The 23,598-nt window shown below is 35.8% G+C and overlaps 3 protein-coding genes across 3 annotated transcripts; 2 read left to right on the forward strand and 1 right to left on the reverse strand.

Moving 5' to 3' along the window:
• Positions 1–7,853: 7,853 nt before the first annotated feature.
• On the reverse strand, positions 7,854–10,646 carry LOC111794870 (pentatricopeptide repeat-containing protein At3g58590). The gene has a single exon (XM_023677042.1). The coding sequence runs from the start codon at positions 10,351–10,353 to the stop codon at positions 8,173–8,175; it is 2,181 nt and encodes a 726-aa protein (XP_023532810.1). The 5' UTR covers positions 10,354–10,646; the 3' UTR covers positions 7,854–8,172.
• A 7,411-nt stretch (positions 10,647–18,057) lies between these two features.
• On the forward strand, positions 18,058–18,969 carry LOC111795168 (transcription factor TCP3-like). The gene has a single exon (XM_023677444.1). The coding sequence runs from the start codon at positions 18,058–18,060 to the stop codon at positions 18,967–18,969; it is 912 nt and encodes a 303-aa protein (XP_023533212.1).
• Positions 18,970–20,027: 1,058 nt separating this feature from the next.
• On the forward strand, positions 20,028–22,697 carry LOC111794559. The gene has a single exon (XM_023676591.1). The coding sequence runs from the start codon at positions 20,053–20,055 to the stop codon at positions 22,375–22,377; it is 2,325 nt and encodes a 774-aa protein (XP_023532359.1). The 5' UTR covers positions 20,028–20,052; the 3' UTR covers positions 22,378–22,697.
• Positions 22,698–23,598: the final 901 nt, after the last annotated feature.

The following is a 23,598-nucleotide window of genomic DNA, read 5'->3' on the forward strand; positions in this document are numbered from 1 at the left end:
TTCCTCTCTCCAACCGATGTGGGACCTCATAATTCACCCCCCTTTGGGGCTCAACGCTCTCGTTAGCACTTATGCCCTTCTCCAATTGGTGTGAGATCTGACAATCCACTTCTTTCGGGGCTCAGCGTCCTCGATGACACTCATTTCCCTCTCCAATCAATGTGGGATCTCACAATCCACCCCTTTCGAGGCCAGTGTTCTCACAAGCACTCATTCCTCCCTCCAATTAATGTGAGATCTCAACATCACTCTTAGAAGCAAGAAATAAGTAACTTAATTATATCGTAAAAATAAGTTAAAGTTTATTTATTTAGTAAAAAAGAGAGCGTAAAAGACATCATTTTACATTTAATTATTTTGTTTTACCAAAGATTAAAGTTTCCGTTAAAAAAAAAAAATTGAATTTTTTTATAAATTAATAAAAATATATATTAGTAAAGGAGTGGAAGTGAACCGACAAATCGACACAACGGCAAGGGATGTCGTTTTCTCCATGCAATCAGGATTCAAGCTTTTCATTCCGTGTGTAGCTTCTATTACTTTATCTTAATTGTCTTTTTCCTTTTATAAAAATAATATTTAAAAAAAAAACAATTATTAGTAATTAATTTATCCGATTAATCAAATGCTTATTATTATTATTATTTTTAAAAATTATATTTAAATCACTTCATATTTTTAAAATTTTATTAGTGACAATATATCATTAATATTTTGATGTAAAAATGGATAAATAAATAAGCTGAGACTAAATTTAAAAAAATAATTTATTTTTTTTTTTGTATAATTTAAGGTAATAATAATATAAATATTCCATAAATGTTGGAACCATATAATTTCATTTTACCTTGAAGATTCTTATTATTGTTTTTTTTTTTTTTTTTCCACCATAAAATATTAATTTAATGTCAGAGATAATGGGAAAGTCTTTTGAAGCTTAATGGAAAACAATGATCATCAAACATAGTTTATATGAATGGAAATCCCATGCCAACATTCACAATTATATTAATTATTATAAAACCTTTACCTCAAAAGCCTTACAATTAAATTAAATTAAATTAAATTATTCGTATTTAATAAACTCTTCGACTTTTAATTTTATAAATAAATAAAAAAAATTGTGATACCGAAATAAATGAGGGGTATATGAATGAACCAAGACCATATCTAAATGAAAGTCACTACCTATATTAACAAGATGTACATTTCTATTCAGTGACTCAATCATATGAACTTTATGATTAAACGTGCATTGCTTGAAACAATTATATGCTGGATGACTGGATTTTCCTAGGATCGAAGTATGTTGGTCGGTAGACGTAAGTAACTTGACCATATCGAATTCGAAATCTGAATCCTGGGTTTGGGTCGTTACAAGCTTAAATATAAGAGGTCACTAAAATTTCAAATTTGTGTTTTCGTATATATTCTAACATTTTAAAATTTGATAAACCTGTATTTGATGTTACACGAGAATGTTATCGAAAAGCAATTACAAGAGTATGTGATATATCAAGACATAAAAACAGCAGATACTCGTAAAATTGTTAGATGATATTGTACATCTAGCCAAAGTTACCCGAGTTAAGCTGTGATAGAAAAACCGTGTCTTGGTACCAACTTGTAACAAAAAAAATGTATAGACTCGGTGGACAATTGGGCATAGTAACATAATATTTTGAATCGATTGTTTTGACCAAAAACGACCAATGTGGAGCACAAGTGTGAGTATACAAATCTAAACCTAACCCTAATTCCTTTAATGGACATTTGTTTTTAGTCATTTTTGAGAACTTGTTTAAGAACAAAACAAAAACTTTGTTAGGCTAATTATTTTTATTAATTATTTAATTATTTAATTAATTAATTTATATTTTGTTTGGCTAAATTATGAGTGGCTTTGTTTTTTTGACCAAAAGGAAATTAATTAATTAATTAATTAATTAATTAATTAATTTCTTTTGGTTTCAAATTATAAATTGACAATACATAGATTCTCTTCTCCAATTGGAAATATTTATGCATATAGTGGAATCTACACCCAACCATAATTAATTAATTAATTAATTAATTATGTTTTTTTTTTGTTTAAAATAAATAAAATATAAAATAATTTCTATTTGCTTTATAATTTTATAGGTCAAATTTGGATTCTTTTGTGGGGTTGAATCTTATCTTCAAGATTCTTTATTTGGTTTTGCCACTCCAACAATAATTATTTTTTATTCCTTTTTAATTTATTTTATTTTTTTTAAAAGTCTTCAATTTTTTTGAATTTTTTTTTTTATTTTAACATAATTATTAATAGTAAAGTTTTTTTAAAAAATAAAAAAATAAATTTGACCTCTCGACCTTCGTAAAGGTAATCATTTAGGCTCTGAACTTTATCATTAAATATCGGACTTAGTGTTTGTAATTTTTAATCACATTTGTTTCCTAATCTTAACAATCTACGTATTAAAAATATCATAAATAATTTTAACGATAAGGACTAATTCTCGATAAATAGATTCAAAAATGTCAACAACACATTCAAACCTACCCAAACAAACTCAATAGATTTCAAATATGTCTCCACATCAACCTTGGTGAGAAAATTTTATTTTTAATTGTATAGAGTCGGGATTAAATCATGGACTATAAATACCTACAAATTGTTATGTAAATAGATTCGTGGTCGGGATTAAATCATAGCTACAAACATCTCTAGTGAGGAGACTATAAATACCCACAAATTGTTATGTAAATAGATTCGTGGAGGAATGAAATTGAGACGTTTCCCTAGAAATCCGAGCATCATCTTTGCCATTTCTAAGTTTCAAGCAATTCTTGTGGTAGAATTGCATCTTAGTCGGAACAATCAACTCTTGATCTAAGTTCGATTGTGGAGTGATTTAGAACAAAGTTCTAAATCTTACTTCTAGATCTTCGATCGTAAGACTTCTAGATCTTGAAGTAATCTAATTCTAGCCTTATCTTTTGGTTGATCCGAATTTTGTATAAGGAGGTATAAATTTCTTTAATTCAAGAGTTGTTCATCAAAATTTAGATCGTTCGGCTGAGAATTAGGGTTGTCTTATCGACGACTAAATGTTATATAAATTATTACAAAGTTGAATTAATTCTTTCTAATTTTCTATTAATTATTTTTAAATAAATGGAATTCTATGAATTAAACTATAATGGATTCTTGTGCTAAATAAAAAATTACAAAGTGTATTTTTCTATTTATAGTGATTTATTTCTTTAATTCATGAATTTTTTTTATATGATTGAGAGTGGTATCACTATGTTATTTTTTTAATTAAAATTTTAATGTTTGATTTTGGATGAATCACTCTATCATATATAAATCGAGATTCGTCCTTAATTTTATATTGTTTTAATTAGATTCTAATTAATTATATGATAATGACCACTTTAGATTCCACTCAGTTAAATCTTATCTTTATCACCGTATATTATTTTAATTAATGGCTCTATAATATCAACATATTCAAGCTTAGATACGAACCGCGTTCAAATTAATCGTTTTGCAAATTAATGAATGGAAACATGATATTAGTTAAGTTTTTAAGTTTTGAGTCACGACGTGCATCGTGGAGCCATGATATTTGGTTGTAGTAGCTTATTCGATTTGTCTATCGGGTTATACGAGTTTTGGTTAAGGAGTGTATATCACTTTTGAATGATATCTGGTTGTAGTAGCTTCTCGATTGGTCTTGTCGAGTTATATGAGTTTTGGTTAAAGATTGTGTATCACTATTGATTGAACGTGCTTAGTTTTATAAACACTTGATACTCCTTCTCGACACTAAATTAAGGTATTTTTTCGAGATCCCAAATCAAACCATCTTATTTTTCTTCGAGATCCCATAATTTCTTTTAAAAATAACGTCACGTCATGAACTAGGGACTGTAAGTCAAACCGTTACCTCTCATTTCTTAGCCAAATACGCATCTTAACCAGATGAATTATACTCAAATTTGTAAAATTTATAATAAGTTTAATCGTAAAATTTAACAGGACTTATTGATGCTACAACAATCACAATCTCACTTATTTCAAAACTCGAAGAATCACAACATAAAATAAAACACGACGAACGAGATAAGAAACAGTTAATTTAACTTCGTATATTATTAAGCAACACTTGTAAACACAACAACAAAGTAATAATATTACACGATAATTTGCCAAAAACACACAAAAAAAAGGTGAGGCATCAGCGTTCATCTTGAGCTCAGGATCGAACTCTCCGCATTACTTATAGCTTCTTCGTTCGTAGAGAAAGAAAAAATTTATTAGACACAAAATGTTTTATTTTCTTAATCGAATGTATTTAGTGATGGTGCTTGGGATCTGGTCCTCCAGGAACAATTCTTTCTGAATTAACGAGAGATCTTCGATCTACCTTAAACACATCAAACCTAAATTTCTTCAAATGACAATGGCTGCAGCTTGCATCTTTCTGTTCTTGAATATGAAGAACACGTCCTTCTGATATCATACCAACACACCAAATTATAAGAACAAACACCAACACACGACCAGACATGGAAACCGCCGCCATGGAAAATGTTTGGATTGGATGCCAAATTCTTGAGATGATGGGAACTTGTTCATATCATATCATATATATATATATATATATATATATATATATATATATATATATATATATATATTNCAAGACAAACACTAAAGCCAAATTGGCCTTTCAAACATTATTTCATTCCACATATTATTCCCACTAAAATGTTTAAAAAAAAAAAAACCAATTCCCATAACCAAAATTTAAATAATTTCTCATATCATATATATATATATATATATATATATATATATATATATATATATATATATATATGATATGAGAAATTATTTAAATTTTGGTTATGGGAATTGGTTTTTTTTTTTTTAAACATTTTAGTGGGAATAATATGTGGAATGAAATAATGTTTGAAAGGCCAATTTGGCTTTAGTGTTTGTCTTGTATCTTTTTGATCGTTGATTAAATAAAGTTATTGTTTTGAAAAGATATCCATCACTGCTATAAAGGTTGATTCTTCGATTCTCCACTTCATACTTATTCAATTGTAATATATAATGTACGTAGTACCGGTCAATCTTATCTGAATTTTTCTTTAAACGTCACGATGTGAGTTTGGTCGTAAATATTTGTTTTGAAAAGGTGAGCTGTATGCTACTACATAGTGAACGAGATTCACCCACGAATCATATGCTACCATGTAGTAAATGAGATTCCACCCACGAATCGTATGTTGCTACGTAGTGAATGAGATTTCACCCACGAATCATATGCTGCTACGTAGTGACCAAGATTCCACTCTCAAACCGTATGCTGCCACGTAATGAACGAGATTCCACCTATGAACCGTATGTTGCTACGTAGTGAACAAGGTTCCACCTACGAACGTATACTGCTACGTAGTGAATGAGGTTCCACCTACGAACGTATACTACTACGTAGTGAACGAGGTTTCACCCACGGATCGTATGCTACTACGTAGTGAACGAGATTCCACCCACGAACTGTATGCTGCTATGTAGTGAACGAGATTCCACCCACAAACTGTATGCTGCTATGTAGTGAATGAGATTCCACCCATGAATCGTATGCTGCTACGTAATGAACAAGGTTCCACCCATAAATCGTATGTAATGAACGAGATTTCACCCAGGAATCGGTTCATGTTGATTAAGCTCCTACGACCTATCCACGATATTACAGCTATACCGAGCTATCCTCATATCTTTTCGATTCAATAGTAATTAATAGATATATTTTATTAAGAGGTCAGAGGATTGAATCTTTGTGTCGGTAGACATCAATATATAATATAAAAATATATAAATGAGGAGAATAGAATAGGATGGGCAGTTGTCAGTGTATCAGCCGCAAAGGCTTAAAAGGCAATGCAAGTGGAAAATGCAACTTTTTTGAATCAATTTAATTAATAATTTAATTGGGTTTTAATGCTTTCTAATTTTAATTATGTTTTAAATATAATATCTTAAAAGTCAAAGTTATTATAATTTATAAACGCCAAAAAAATATAATATTTTGTCATTAAAGAAAAAAATGTAATGCTTTGGCGGCTGCTTAGACTTTAAAAAATTAGAATATTCTAATTCCTTTTTAATTAATTAATTAATTAATAATTGTCTGGAAAACAATAATAATATAATTATGATTCAAAGACAAAGCTTTTCAAGAATGATATAATGGAGTGGGCGTGGCTCCACGTTTGTTTGTGATGATTGATCATCTCATTTCTTCCTTTTTTGTCCTTTTAAAATATTTTCGTTCAATTATGATTATAAAATATGATAAGAAATTACGTTTTAATTCCTGAAGTATAACGTTTTATATTTACGATTGAGATCGGAATTTGAAATTCGAATTTGGACTCTAATGACTCCAATATTCCTTGGGACAAGACCACGTTATCTACTTGTCTGGAAGAGCTTCTAAGAGTGAATATTATCCTCACAAACTAATAGATGTTTCCTTGGTGGCTTAATCATAAGAACTCTAAAATCAAACGTGTTTAGCTTGGAGCATACAACTAAGTACAATCGTAAACCATAGGATGTGAATTGAGGACGAACCAAGGTGGAGGCTGATGGACATGTGACGTCCGAGTAAATGAGAAGTACATGAATGAATGATACCACATCCAAATAAGAATCACCACAAGAATATGAAGCTATGGTTAATAAATGCTTAAAGAAATACAAAGTTGTTACCTATATTAGTAAGATGTACCTTCATTTTCCATGATTCAATAATATGAACTCAAAAAATAAGCATAATCTTACGTTGAGTGACCTCCTAGATATGTACCTATAAAGCAGGTAAATGAGAACAAAACATGCAACAACTCAAACCCACCACTAGCGCATATTGTCCGCTTTGGCCCGTTACGTATTACCATCAGCCTCACGGTTTTAAAATTCGTCTACCAGGGAGAGGTTTTCACACCCTTATAAGGAATACTTCGTTTTCCTCCCTAACCGTGGGATCTCACAAAGCATGTTAAAAGTACATGTGTTGTGAAGGTACCTTTCACTCTTAGAAATAAGATAAGTCAAGTATATAATGTAGTCAAAACCTAGTCAGAATCCTAGACATTGGGCGTTAATGAACAATGATTTTATCCTAGATAAGTCCGAGTATTGTGTTTTGTAGGCATGAGCAATGATTATACTATTTCATTCCTCTCCAGTAGAATTGAACACAATAATATCAATGAAGACAGCCATTTCAAAGATTTCACATTGGTTGAGAGTTGTTCCTCCACATGTTTAAGGTTTCCAGCTAATTGATCTAAACAGCAAAGATTTTAATACTACTTTTTGAGGGAAAATATTGTTTTCCTACGCTGCATATTCAAGTGGTTTGCCTATACAGGCATCAGGACCTGGTTGGTCTGTTAAAAGCAGAAGACTATAGTACCATATTAATTAAACGTAGATAAAGTTTGTCTTACTTACCATCGTCCCATTCTCGGGTGAGATTCTTCCGAGTCAAGAAGCCACTTATTGGATAGTGTGTGTGACTACCAATGACTGTGTTCCAATCTCCTCAAATAATTTCCAAGGATTCTGGTCACCTAGTATTGCCTGACGATCAATCAAATAGTCGGTTGATGAGATAGTTTTGTCTGACTAGTTTCGTCGAGAGAGTATCATAAGACACTACCATGGTAGATGTCTAGTCAAAGTTATTATAACAGCCCAAGCCCACCGCTAGCAAATATTGTTCTCTTTGAGTTTTCTCTTTCGAGCTTCCCTTCAAGGTTTTTAGAATGCGTCTGTTAGGAAGAGGTTTTCATACCCTTATAAAGGGTGTATCGTTCTCCTCCCCAACCAATGTGGAATCTCACAGTTATTAGGATTGATGCTTCCAATGTCCCGTCTCCTCCTCTGATGTTTTGAATAATATCTTAGTAGGAGAACAAGATTCCACCCACGAATCGTATGTTGATTTACTTCTTTGGCGATTCACTTCTTTGGTGGTGAGAAGTATCCCTCATCATCAAGAATAACACGACAATTCATGTCTCTCCTTAACTTTAAAGCCATACCCCGAAAAGGAACGAGCCATCGACTTATCTTCCGCTTCAGCACGAAAAGAATTCTCATAACGTCCTTTCTCTTTTGCAGCCTTCCAGGAAGCTACGCCATAGAAGAGCATCAGGGGGGAAAGGCATGGAGGTAATAACCTTCTCTGCTTCCACAACAAGTCCATGAGTAGAAAGCAAGTTAACCACACATTGATAATGATCCATTTCCGGTTCGACCCCATATTCAACTTTCATCTTGCCAAACAACTCCATTCCTTCTTTTACAAGCCCACCGTGCTTGCAAGCTGTAAGCACTGCACCAAGAGCTACCCCATCAGGTTTAAGCCCTGAAAGCTCCATTTCTGCAAACCTTTCCAGCGCTTCATAAGCATGGCCATGTAATCCAAGAACAGAGATTAGAACAGTCCATGTGATTAAGTTTCTATCTTTCACATCATCAAATATTTTCAAAGCACATCCAATGCTTCCACATTTTCCATACATATGAATTAACAGATTGCACACAAATGTATCAAAACAACATGAACCAGTCTTTATCATAACGCCATGAACAGAACTACCCAGAGCAAGATTGCACAGTTTAGCACAAACACTAAGAAGGGAGATGAATGTATAATTATCAGGGTAGATTTGGAGTAGCAGCATGCATTTGAAAAGTGCTAGAACTTTGAAATAATTACCCGTTTTAGCACAAGATTCAAGCAGAATATTCCATGATATAATGTCAAGTACCTCAAGAGAGCGAAACAATTTCTGTGTCTCATCGTATAGGCCAACTCTGTTATAATATCCAGCAACTATGTTAGAAAGCACAGCAGAAGGCTGAGACATGTAAGCCAGGACATCAGATATGAGACCATGTTTGGCATAGGAAGAAGCAAGAGAGCTTGATACATAACCATTCTCCTCATAGCCCATCCTTATAATCAAGCAATGAATTTGAAGCAATTCTGAAGCTATAAGTCTCTTCATAATGGCTGAAAATGTAAATTCGTTCGGTCTATAACCAAAATGGAGCATTTCTATCAGTAAATACATACAGGATGTGTAGCAATCGGTCGAGTAACCCGAAATCAAAGCATTCCAAGATACCAAATTCTTCTCAGTTATCTCATCAAAGCAATGGCGGGCTTCCTCCAACTTTTTGAACTTTGCATAAAAGTCGATCAAGGCGGTACCCACAAACACATCAGACTCGAAAGCAGAACGAATCGTTTTTGAGTGAAAATATTCTCCATAAATTGAACTTTCCATAGAACTACAAGAGCTGACACAGTTTACAAATGATGCCTGGGTAGGAATTAGTCCCTTTTCTATCATATTGTAAAAGAGTTCTAATGCTAATTCGGGCTTGTCGACTTTTGTCCCCGCGCTAATGATTGAATTATATGTCACAACATCACGCACAGGCACCTCTTCAAACAGTTTCTCAGCTAAGTAAAAGCCTCCACATTGTAAATACATGTTCATCAGAGAATTTACAACCAAAACATCATAATAAAACCCAATTTTAAACACAATACCATGCAATTGTTGCCCAAATTTCAAGTCTTCTTTGCGTGAAAAACAAGACAAAACACTCACAAAAGAGAACTTGGACAGTTCCATCTCACCATACATAAGCTCACAAAACAGAAGCTTACATTCATCCACAAGTTGGCTACGACCAAGTAATGACAGTATCGAATTCCATGTCACCAAACTTTTCCAACTCATATCTTCAAAAACCCGTAAAGCTTCCTCAAAGCATCCTTCCCTGCCATACAGCCCCAACAAGCCCGTTCCCACTATAGCATCAGCATCAAACACGCCAATTTTAACCGTTAACCCCTGCAACTGAGCGCCCTGCCAAACATCCAACAAGTCAGCTGATAATAACCCACCAAATGTGAATTGGGTCGGCACAAAACCACAATCTCTCATCTCCGAAAACAAATCCCATGCTTCCTTCACAAACCCACGTCGGCTATAAGCACTAATTATCGTGTTATAAGACACAACATTTCGGTGGGGCATTTCGTCGAACAGGTTACGTGCCATCAATAACACCCCAAGAGAAGAATATTGGAAAATGAGATTATTATGTACAAATATAGCCTGGTTTGGAACAGGACCCATTGTAATTGTGAGAGCATGAAGGGGTCTTGTGGTTTTGATGGTAGGAGCCTTGGAGCATGCTTGAAGCAGCTGGAGGAGAAGGCGATGGCGCTTAATGATATCGCCATTGAAGCTCATATAGTTCTGTAAGGAACTTGCGCCGACTATGTCGTCGATTGCTTACCTGCTATAATACATCAAAGAAATTCCTTACCTGCTATCAATTTCGCAACTGTCGTCCAAAAAACACGAAAGAGCGACCTTGTCGTCGATTCAACGGAAGCAAATCCCTGTCCCGAGTGCAAAATTTAGATACTTTTGACTTTTGATTTGACTTTTGAGAGACCATGAGATGATCGAAGAGCTTACTCAAAGAAAATTAAGAGGATTATTCTTAAACTCTTAACGATTCGTGCATTGAAGTGAGTAGTAACGAGTAATGATCAAACGTATATTTAAAATAATGTTTTATAATTGCAAGAATTTGATAACAAGTCCACTCAAAACTCTTTGTCAAGGATCAACGTGTCGAGTTGAGCTAAGATTGCAAAACGTATCCAAATAGTAGAAACGGGTCTCGATATGTGAGATCTCCCTTCGATTGGAGAGGAGAATCAAACATTTCTTATAAGGGTGTGGAAACCTTTTCCTAACATAAGCGTTTTAGAACTGTGAGGCTAATGACGATATGTAACGAACAAAAGCAGACAATATCTACTAGCGGTGGGTTTGGGTTGTTAAAAATGGTATCAAAGTCAGACACCGGGCGATATGTCAGCGGGGACGTTGGGCCCACATCAGTTGGAGAGTGGAACGAAACATTCCTTATAAGGGTGTGAAAATCTCTCGCTAGCGTTTATAAGATTAACAATGATACGTAACGGGCCAAAGCGGACAATATCTACAAGCGGTGGGTTTAGGATGTTACAACTGGTATTAGAGCCGGACACCCGACAGTATGCCAGCACGGACACTGGACCCATATAGTTTGGAGAGGGGAACAAAGCATTCCTTGTAAAGGTGTGGAAACCTCTACCTAGCATACGCGTTTTAAAACCTAACAACGATACGTAACGGGCCAAAGCGGACAATATCTAGTAGCGACGGGTTTGGGCTGTTACAAATGGTATTAAAGTCGAACACTGGGCGATGTGTCAGCACGGACATCGGGCCCATATCGTTTAGAGAGGGAAACAAAGCATTCCTCATAAGGGTGTGGAAACCTCTCCCTAGCAAACACGTTTTAAGATTATGAGGCTGACGGCGATACGACAGACCAAAGCGGACAATATCTACTAGTAGTAAGTTTGAGCTGTTACATGGTATTTATATTAGCGGTGAGTTTTGGCAGTTACACGGTATTTATAGAGTTCACTGTTGTCTCATGAAAAACCCATACTAGACATAACAATGAGAATTCCGTCGGTGGCTTGATTGAAAACCAAGTATAATAGGCTAGTAAACGTCCATGAACGGTCTTGCTAAGCTTATCGAGTCTCCGTTCATGGACGTTTACTTATTTTCTTTACACGGGATTCTGTGTTCTTACCCGAATGACAACGAGGTCCCTATTTTAGAACATTTTATATGCATAGAAGGAGACAAACAAAAGGGCATGCGTAGTCCAAACACCAAATTCTTGTGGATTGTTGACAAAAGAAAAAGAGTGGAGTTTTGCTTCAAAATGAATGCAGCTGAGAGTGCCTTTCAATAAAGGTGAAAACAAAACAATATAAAGTGTGCATGGCTATGCCTTTGGTGCAGGCTTGGCCTTACCCAACACACAATAATAATAACATCACCACCTTTTTTACTCCATTTTTACCACTTTTTACCGCTACCTTCTTCCCCGCTGCTACCGAAAACAACCTTGTCTCGTGCTCGGTTAAGGTTAAATTACGAATTTGGTCCTACTAATTTGTCTCCATGATCGTGAAAGTTTCATAGGTTATTTGAATATAATTTAGAGTCTCGGAACTAGAAAAGTTGAAACTTTACCCTTAACTATGAAACGATAACTCGACAAGTTAACGGTAAGTGTTAATGTAACAATCCAAGCCCACCGCTATCGAATATTGTCCTCTTTAGGCTTTTAAAACACGTCTAGGGAGAAGTTTTCACACCCTTTAAAGAATGTTTTGTTTCCCTCGCCAACCGATGTGGGATCTCACAGTTAGGGATAACGACCTTCTACATAGTCCACAACCCTCTACATATATGCTTCGTATCAATGAAGATGGTATCTCTTATTCGTATACTCATAATCTTCTCGTCATGCAAACATGGGTGTAACAACACATGCGCATGATTCACATTCGAAATTCAAATACAGCACATTTGGAGATGGTGTCCCTTATTCATATACTCGTGATCTTTCCATCACACAAACGTAGGTATAACAACCCAACATAGAATTAAGATCAAGATTTGACACTTCTATGTCCCGACATTCCCCAACTATGTTCTTCTAGTATGTTTTGTCATCACTCCCATGCGTCAATATAGAACTGCTCCAAGTAAAGCACGGCTGACTATTAAATACTTGTGATTGAGCCACTGAAAAAGAAGGTGTACGTTGTTGGTATAGATAGTAGCTTTCAATTTTTATAAGTTTTTCTTAGTCATTCTATCTTTAGAAACGCTCTCATTTGAATGTGATCTCGGTTCATTCATGTACTCTTTCTTTACTCGGGTGTCGCTGTAAGGCTCTTAAAGTCGTTAAAAACTTTCAAGGTTTGAATGATGAGGGGGAGAAAATTTGGTGTATTTTTATTGAAAGATACAAGCATGCGCCATGTCTTATCTAATATCTATTGCTTCGTTTACTTTTTTATAATTTGAAAAGAAAAGCAAAGCAAAGCAAAACAAAAACAAAAACAAAATATCCGACCACTCTTGAAGTTGATTGATGCGACTTCATGTACCTTGGTCGGTTTTCAACATTCTAGGATGAAACGAAGGGTTATTTTCCTTTGTTTTTTAACTCTTTTTTTAATTAAATATATTTAATAGTCCTTTAATTATCGGTCTTTAATCTTCGGTTGAGAATTGTTGGGAGTGAGTCGTCCACATTGGCTAATTCAGGGAATAATAGTGGGTTTATAAGATTCCTTGGTACGAAGCCTTTTGGGAAAGCTGAGAGCAAAGCCACGAGAGCTTATACTCAAAGTGAACAATATCATACTATTATGGAGAGTCGTGATTTTTAACATCTTAGAATCAATTTACCTTTACCAAAACACAAAATTGAAAATTTAAGGACGGGCTAACTATCCAACATAAAATTAAAATTTTAAAATTTTATTACATTCATAAACGTATTAAAGAGCATATGATAAAATTTAGCCTATGTTTTTATGGTGATAGAAAAGTTTTTAAAAAAATGTCAATATCGTCATAATTATAGTCCATGGATTAAATTCTTTTGTCGGTTTCTCTATTTTGAAAAAAGGGTGAGATTAGATATATAGAAATTGTTTGGACGGTTCAGCTTTAGCGTAACGTCTAATTTGAACCACCTTGGATCATGTGTATGTATGGTTGTCGTCAAACTTTGATGTATTTATTTATTGACAAAGAAAGAGATGGAGAGATTTTTTTTTTATCACATCTCCTAACCTAATAATTGTGGTATTGCAATAGGAAGAAAGATTCATATAGAACTTAAGTACGAGAGAGTGTTCGGTTCAGTGTCATATTGTGCACGCACAAGAGGGTGTTAGGCTCAACGCTAGTCTGTGAGACCCCACATCGGTAGACTTTGAAGAGGAGAACGAATCGTTAGTTATAAGAGTATGGAAACATATCTTGATGACCTTAATAATTAATTTAGCATTAGAATTTTACAATAATGTGTATATTTAATGAAAAAAAATTAAAAAACCCAAGTGGGTATTATTTATTATTTATTAAAAATTAATGAAATTTATGTAAAAAGAATTAAATTGAGTTGGTTTTATTGACTGTTCGAATAAAGTGAACATGACTTATACAGTGTGATCAAGTATGAAATTAGACGGGAACAACAAACATTATTTATTCGAAGAGTAAATAAAATCGTTCGTTTTTACCTGTTACATATAGTCATTAGCGTCCTCGTTGACACACGGCTTGGTGTCTGACTTTGATACCATTTATAACAGCTCATGCTCATTGTTAGCAGATATTATCAGCTTTGGCCCATTACATATATCAGCTTCACTGTTTTAAAACATGTCTTCTAGGGAGAAGTTTTCACACCCTTATAAAAAAAATGTTTTATTTCTCTCTTCAACTTGGATTGGTCCGTTCAAGTTATTAAAACATTTATTCAAATGTCTGTTTTTAATAAAAGTAACAGTTAGTTTGCAAAACATTTATTTATTTATTTATTTATTTTTAAATATTTAATTAAAATTTACCATTCAATTTTAATATATATATTTTTAAAAGATTGTATTTCAAATATTTAAAAATTATTTCAGAAAATAAATAATTATAAAATAAAATAAATATATATACGTAAGCAAAAATTATATTTTTAAAATTAACAATAAATTCATATTTTGGTATGATTCAACTCAATCTAGCAGGTAACCCGAGAACCAACTCAATCCATAAAATTTTCATTTATATGAGCTCGACCCAACTCAAAATGATTTGAGTTGAGTTGATTGGGTTTTTCGAGTCATCGAGTTTTTGAACGTTCCTATAGTTAAGTAATTATAGCTAAAAATACAGTCATTGAAGCTCTCATGACTCGACCTAATTCTCGTTCATCCAACGAGTTCTGTCTCAATTGGACGTGTGATAATTGTATTTGTTTTGAAGTAGTTGTCAATATGTATATATAGATCATATGCTTTAGTCTTTGTCATGTGATGATGGGGATGGAGAGATGTAGTACAAGCACTATACAATAATTTTGAAATTTTCTCTTTATTGGTTTGTACCACGCTCAATCCCTTTCATCAACTTGCTCACCCATGCTTACCCTAATAATATCAACCTTCCTCTTCTTCCTAATTTTTACAACTTTAATTCCACTTTCACTTCAATTCCGACTCCGTTCGGGTCGCTTTCATTACTCTCGAGCAGACTAAAAGTTTGCAACCCGACCATTAAATGCCTAACGTTGAGATATATTAAACTCAACACGCTAAACGATTCGTTTTATTGGTTTGAATCTCGTGGTTGAGCTTACCTACTTAGAATATTAATAATTTTGTAACAACTCAGATCCACCGCTAGCAGATATTGTCCTCTTTGGGCTAACGTTTAAAACACGTCTACTAGGGGAAGGTTTCCACACTCTTATAAACAGTGGTTTATTCTCCTCTCCAACTAATGTGGGACATCACAAATTTTGTGAGTTTTTCGATAATCAACTCTAGTGGGGTCTAGCAGAATGTCTCGTCAAATTAGTTGAGGTGTGTTTTTGGTCAAAATATTATCCCGATCAACAAAATTCATACGGTGAAATTAGTTGAGGTGTCTCATATGGTCGTTACTTCATAAAATTATACTTGCTTTGAACTCACGACCAATGGTCGAGAACTTTTTAAAAAGAAATTTGTAGAAATTTTCTGTGTCGAGAACTCGTATATGGATTCCATTATTCCAGTCTGGAAATCATGTTTCCAACTCTCTATTTAGTCAAGTCTTCAGAATAATAAGCTTAATAGTCGCTATTTTCTGGTAAGATTACCAGTTTTACAAGAAATAAATAAAGTATTAATATCTGACACCTCGAGCCAACCTAAAATAAATTACGAATTAAGACACAAGTTGCCCTTTTCCTTACAAATTTCCAAATTAAAGTGGTCTAAATCATATTAAATTTAATAAATGTAAATATAATTACTTTATCTATATAAATTTAATTTGGAGGCATAAATATCATATAGTATAGCATGATTTAATTCGCTAGGCTTAATGAAAAATAACAAAATAAATAAATGCTGTCGTAGCTTTTTTTCTGTCTCATATTTAATAAAATTTGATTTTAATCCCTAACTACCCAACCCATTGAAAGATATTTTATTTTTTTATTTTTTATTTTAAATTAAGATAAGTATAACATTTAATTTAATGACTCATAATTGAATCATTTATATTCACCTAATTAATTATTCACATAATATTATTTATTCGAGATTAGTCTAAACAAAAAGCTGGATCAAAATGAAGATCATAGATTGAATCAATAGGTCGACTCGTTTATTTAAATTATAAATTTAGTATTCGAACGTTTTTTTAAATTTTAAAACTATAATTTAGACTCAAATAATTTTTGAAAATTTTAAATTTTAAATAAATTGAATCTCAAATTGACCTGATTCTACACATGGTTGCCTCGACTTTCCTCTACATCCTTGCAACGTGATCAGGGTAGCTACTTATCTTGAAGTGCTTCTAAGAGTGAAGATTATGTTCACGAACTAACACAGGTCATTTTAGTGTATTTTGTTTTAGAAGGTTACCGAACGCAGAATCAGTCTGGGTTTTTTTAGCTTATTTTGAAGTGGTTCTAAAAATGAAGATCGTCCTTACGAACTAACACGGGTCGTTTTAGGATATTTTGGTTTAGAAGGTTAGCTAATATAGAATGGGTCGGAATTGATGTTATTAGTACGAGCCAAAATTCTTATATTCCCATGTGAGTTGATGTCAACAATTTTGACCACTTTTTTTTTTATGACCAAAACCATAGAAAAGGAAAGGGAATAGCTTTTTCTTTTCCCTAAGAATGGAAAATATATTAATAGTTGAGGTGATATGATGAAGATAGTAATATTACTAATTATTGAAAATGATGTAATTCTTTTCATGAATTTGTGTTTTTTTTTTTAATATAAAAGACGAGTAATATTTAAGAAATAAATATATTTCTGTTTTGAACAGTTAACGTGTGGGTTAGGGCCCTACTGGACCTCCTTCGAACGAAATCGAGAATCTTCGATTGGGGAGGAGAATGAAGCATTCTTTATAAAGGTGTGGAAATCTCTCTCTAGCAGACACGTTTTAAAAATCTTGATAGAAAGCTTGAAAGGAAAAATCCGAAGAGGACAATATCTGTTAACTATGAGGCGGGTGGACATGAGGCGATGTGTCAGCGAGGAGGCTGAACCCTGAAAGGGATGGACATGAGATGGTGTGCCAGCAAGAGCGTTGGATCCCGAAGAGAACAAAGCTTTCATTATAAAAATGTGGAAATCTCTCCTTAGCGGATACATTTTAAAAACCTTGAAGAGAAGCTCGGAAGGGAAAACCCGAAAAAGACAATATCTGCTAGCGGTGGGTTTGGGCTGTTGTTACAGCTTATTGGACCTCACTCGAACGAAATCGAGAATCCTCGTATAAACAGGGGAAATTGAGTTAGGAATGAGAATTGTATTCTCGGTCCTCATCCCAACCCAATTGAAATAGGTGAATGGGGCACCGGCTACCTCATGGACATCTCAATGGATAAGACAACCGAACATGATAATACATAAAACATAGCTCAACTAGTAAAGACGAGAGGATCGGGTCTGGACTATTCCTACACACTTCTGTTTTAAGGGCAGTGTCCAACCACTGACTTACCTTCCTTCTTTTTGCCAAATATCATCCATTCAAAGGCCAAAAGGCTCTGTTCTGTTCCTTCTTTATTCCCTTCCAAATCCATTGTCCCCCACTCTCTCTCTCTCCTCCCTCTCTCTCTCTCCTGTTCTTCTCCGACAAGCCCACTTCTGCAACAAAGCCTCTGTTCTCTCAATCCTTCTCTTTGCTTCGCTTTTTTGGGATCATCAAAACCCAAATCCCATAACCAAAAATGTGGCTTCTTACCGGAATTTAACCGTCTTTAATGGAGAAGAAGCCATGAATTCCGACGGCGGCGGAGAAGAGCTTAACAAAACTGGCTTACACCAAGGAAGACGAAGACCCAGAATGGGGATGCAGAGTATTAGTGGAGGTGAGATCTTACAAGTTCCTGGCGGCGGCTGCGGCGGCGTCATTGTCCGAGCCACTGGTCGGAAGGACCGCCATAGTAAAGTCTTCACCGCTAAAGGGCTTCGCGACCGCCGTGTTCGTTTATCCGCTCATACTGCTATTCAATTCTACGACGTTCAAGACCGGTTGGGTTATGATCGACCCAGTAAGGCCGTGGATTGGCTAATCAAAAAGGCGAAATCAGCCATTGATAGTCTCTCCCACCTTCCTCCTTGTCCCTCTGAACCAGACCCAAATGGAACCGGTGGTGTTACAGAGCACTCTGAGTCTTCTAGGTATAATGATTTCTTGTTTCAGAGCCAATTGGGTGAAAATTTGATTCCGCCGCCGTTGGATTCCGCCGCCGGTTTCCAGAGCTACCAGAATCTTGGGCTGTCTCTGCAGACACAAAATTCGCCCCACCATGATCAGAATCAGACGGGTCTTTACGCCGCCGGTTCCGGGAATTCTGGTCTTGGATTTGAGGATGGATTTGAGAAAATTGTGGCCTGGAATAGTAATGTCTTCGGTTCGCATCCGAGTTTCAGCCAGTGCTCCGCCGCGTTCCCGCTGAGGGGGCCCCTTCAGTCCAGCCTTGAATCTCCGGTGCCGCATTACGCTTGGAATGAACTCGCCGTCGAGCCCACCGGCAAACGCCACCCGATTCCGGTTCATGATAACTCTTCACCATCAAGTCCCCGGTTTATATCCGGCGGGTTGCCGCATCTTGACGTCCATGGACGGTTTCAAAGCGACGGCGGGAAAGTTCCGTCTCATTCCTCTTTGTATTCCCGCCGATGATTCGCCGGAACTCTGTTCCTCTTTGAATCGGAACATTCCAGCGGTAAAATCGTCGAATTTGCCGGCGGTTTGGGTTTTCAGGTATTGCAACTTTCATTCAATTCGGTTTTTTTTTTTTTTTTTTTTTTCCTGTTTTTCTGTGTTTTTTTTAGTCCGGCGGCACGGCCGCAGAATTGAGGAGGAAGAAGATGATTTCATGAACTCCATTGTAATATTTTCTGGTTGTTTTTCTATAGACTTGATTTTGAGTTCGTTTAGAAGTTTTGAGTTCACAGCGTGGTATGTTAACGTTAATTAAACGGTTAATTTTATTATAATTTAAAATCTCGAATTATATAGTGTGTGTTGTCACATAGATGAACATACCTGTTTGAAACAAGTACGTTTTAGAACTATCATAAGTAAAAATTAATTAAGTGGATAAATCCCGAACATCCAGAAACCTAAGTTTAGTGATAATAGGTAAAAAAGGATTCTGGACAACCCCACGAAAGGTATGGGTGAACCCTTGAAGGTTCGATCAGAGACTGAGGGGGTTGAACCCTTAAGAATTCGACCAAAAGTCAATCTCGAAGGTTCGATCAAGAGTCGATACTATTGTCCCAACAAAACGGCTATTTTAACCGTTAACCTAGACAAGAAAATAAAAGAAAAACTTTGAATAGGTTTATTAGTGGTGGGTTTGGGCAAGGCGGTGTGCCATTGCTGGCCTTCAAGTATTTTTTATCGTGGAAATATTTTCTTAATAGAAACATTTTAAAACCGTGAAGCGGATAGCAATACGTAATGAGCTAAAGTAGACAATATCTTCTAGCGATGGGTTTGAGCCCTTACAAATGGTATCAAAATCAGACACCAGACCGTATGTCAAGATGTTGAGTCTCCATGGGTAAATTGTGAATCCACGTTGGTTGGAAAACCTCTATTTAATACATGCATTTTAAAAAATATATGAACATATTATGTAATTTTATAATATTTTCTCTAAATAATGTTCGGATTCAATTGACTGGATGGAAAAGGAATGTGAAACGACACGTCGTCTAATAGAGTAGAGAGATTTAAGCGATTAATGGATACGTCATGTCGGAGCTTCTTGACGTCGACTCCTTGCTTTGTTTCGAGCCAATTTCAATGGCGATTCCCGCTCTTTCTCCTCCTGAACCTCACTTCGAATACGAAGAAGAAGAAGATCCAGTCTCTCCCGCTCAAAACCCTAATTTCATGGACCAGCAACAACTGGAAGAAGGAGAAGGAGAAGTAGAACAGAACCAGTTTGATCCGCCTCAATCGTCTGAAACCTTAACCCTAGAACTGTCGGATCCCCGACAGAACTCCCCCCAGGAGGATCCGCAAGATCCAGAACTTCAAGTCAGTGAAAATTTCGTCAATGACCACGATCCTAGCGACCAAGGTGAGTCTAATGCTCTCTCTTCTCGAATCATCGATATCAATGCGTTGGTTTCTTCCGCGGTTGTTTCTCGACGGCTTCCGAAGGGGAAGAAGTGGTCGATGAAACGAAGATTCCTTCAGGAGAAATCTCAGAAGAAGCTTGAGATTCTGGTTGGTACTTTCAAACCTATTCCTTTTGTGCCGGATAAAATCCTGGATTTTTCTAGTCACGAGAAGCTGTTGAAGCGATTGGGGTTGTGGGATTTTGTTCATACTAAGTTCGATAGGTCTGTGCGATTTGATCTTCTTTTGCAATTAGTTGCGAATTTTAACCACAGCCAGAGGTATAGTTATGTCAATGGGGTCAGAATCATGGTGAATAGGGCTGATTTGGCTCGTGCCTTGCGGTTGCCAGTGAAGAAATCGATGATAATGGAGGATGACGAGGAATATCCCATAGCATCTGAGGAATCGATCGCCTTTATTGAGGATTTTGTGTCCAACTGGTTACTCTTACACGAAGATACTTGGATGATGCCCAATGAGGTTTTGAATTGGACAAAGGCGATCAAGATTGGGAACTTTGAGCGGGTTGATTGGGCTGGTTTGATTTGGTTTATGGTGGAGAAGGAGTTGATACAATCTCCACAATTGGTGAACTGTTACTATGCTTCACATTTGCAGTGCCTGATCCGGTCACAGCGGGCAGATTTATTGAAGAAAGAAGTATCAAAGGTAGAAGAGGTCGAAATCAAGGAGGAGGTGGAGCAGGAACCAGAGCAAGATCAAGATGAAGAACAGGATGATGAAGATGGGGTTTGTAATGAGAGTCCAAAGATGGCAGGGAACAATGACTCCATGGTTAAGAACTTGGAGGAACACAGTGTTGAATTGTGCCTCCGGCGAGACAATGTCGACAAAGTCAATGTTCAAAAGGAGACGGCTAGTGTTGGGGATATGATGGATTTATTGGATAGCAAAGAAGAAGAAGAAGAAGAGCAAGGTCAGTGGCTTTCGAATGGAAATGACAATGGCCTTGAGCTCTTGTTAAGGAGGTGCCATACAAATGAATTCAAGGAATTTGATTTTGGAGATGATAAGAAAGTCGCATTAGAAGAAGGGGATGATCAAAGAAAGGAAGAACAGGAAGAACAGGAAGAACAGGAGGAACAGGAAGAACAGTTCTGCCTGTTGCCAACGAGCAATCCTATTGATGGATTTCCTTCAAGCCAATTTGTTCAAGAAATGGAGACAGAGCCAATCACTTTTAACTCAGAATTTGTATTACATTGTCCTTCATCTGTTGAATGTGTACCTTTTGTTAATAGCAACAAGAGAGTGATTGACCCTGATGATATTGACAACCCAGCTCAGTCTCTCAATAAGAGGTTAAGGAGCGAAGGTCCTCTTGACTATGGTAATTGTATGGATAACGTACAGCAGTGGCTTGATAAAGCTCGGATGATTTCCACAGAGAAAGAACAGGTTCATCGGCAGGCCACTATGAATCAGCAATACTTGCTTCACGAGCTGCAGCAGAGAGACACCTTCATTGAACATTTGAGAAGGACAAAGTTTGAGGAGCAACGGAAGATGCAGACTGATATTTACGGGCTTGAGCGCGAGCTCTACGTGATGGGAACTTTATTGGATGACTACAGAAAGGCATTGAGGGAAACACACAAAGCATTTGCAGAGTATAGAGCCCGATGCCCACAATTTGATGAACCACTTTACAGAGATGTTGCTGGTTCTGGTGGTCTTGTTCTCAGCACCATGGAACTGGAGAGGATGCGTCTGAAGCAGGCAGAGGAAGACAAACTAAGCCGCTTGGTTATTGAAAAGAGGTTAAAATCCTTGGAAGACAAGTTTGTTGATGTGTTTCATGGACATCTTGAGGAGGTTAGTTCACTGGATAGTAGGCTGCTAGAAGTTTTTGATCAAGTGCAAACCATGAGAGAATCATTCACAAATAGGAAAGCTTCAGAAGCTTCGGAACCCATTTCAAATGAGTGATATGAAAACCTCGGGACTCTTTGTAACAGCCAAGCCCACCGCTAGTAGATATTGTCCTCGTTGGGCTTTCCCACAAAGTTTTTAAAACGTATCTGCTACGGAGAGATTTCCAACCATAAAGTATGTTTCGTTCTTCTCTTCAGGGCCTAGCATCCTCGCGAGCACTTGTTCTCCTCTCCAATTAACGTGAGATTGTGTATAGTTAACTTGTGAATAATCGGTGTTGTTTCCAAGATTTGCATCTCTGGTTGTGCAGATTCAAACAGGAAAGGTAATCCATTTTTATTTTCCTGATTCAAATTAATGGGTTATGTTCTTTATCTGTTGTTGTTGGAGAAGGAAAGGGTGTTAGTGTTGCGGTGGTGTCCTTTTGAGTGAGGGCCATTTACTGAAGAAAGTTGGGCACAAAAAGTAAAGAAGTGAGAAAGGGAAGAGAGAAAGGCAATTCATAAGGATAGAAGAATCCTCCTTATTCTTATGCTCTCTCGACCCTCACTTTATTCCAAAACATAATTAAACCCAATGTACCCCTCCTCCCAGTCACCACCTACCACCTACGATTTAATATCTTGGGAGACCAAAATTTCTTGTTCTCATGTAGTCTCTGCTGCATATGATCATAAAAAGATTTGTTCGTAAATAACTATTTAACGTTGTTGAATCTCATATCATTTCTAAACAATTCTGCGTGGCAATCAATTAATGAATTTGAAGTATGTCGATTGTAAATTTGTCTATACCTCGTGGTTTTAATGATTTAATTAAGGGTTTTTTTTAGAAATAATTTTCTTTGTGTTTACGTGTTTTAATTGAAAAAGATAAATTTTAACATCTCTTATTATGAATTTGAAAAATGTTGATAGTAGTTAAGTTTTTTTTACCACGTGCTTTAGTGAATATAGTTTAAGAGTAAATGACGTATATTCTTGTAAGAGTCTAAATTCACTGCTAGTAGATATTATCCGCTTTGATCGATTTTAGAAAGGTCTTCTAAGAAGAGATTTTCACACTTTTATAAGGAATACTTCATTTTCGTCTGTAACCCATGTGGGATCTCACAATTCTTTTATGAGATCAAGAGCTCAAGCCCTACGTCTCGATCTACCATTAAAAAAATCTGTAACATGTTCAAACACTATGCAAACAAACAAAGGTAGATTCTTTCCTTGTTGCATTAGTGATTGGTTTAGAGTTTGGAAGTTTCTTTTTATTAAAAATAAA

The sequence above is a fragment of the Cucurbita pepo genome, chromosome LG05 (genome assembly GCF_002806865.2).
Source record: "Cucurbita pepo subsp. pepo cultivar mu-cu-16 chromosome LG05, ASM280686v2, whole genome shotgun sequence".
NCBI classification, from domain to species: Eukaryota; Viridiplantae; Streptophyta; class Magnoliopsida; order Cucurbitales; family Cucurbitaceae; genus Cucurbita; species Cucurbita pepo.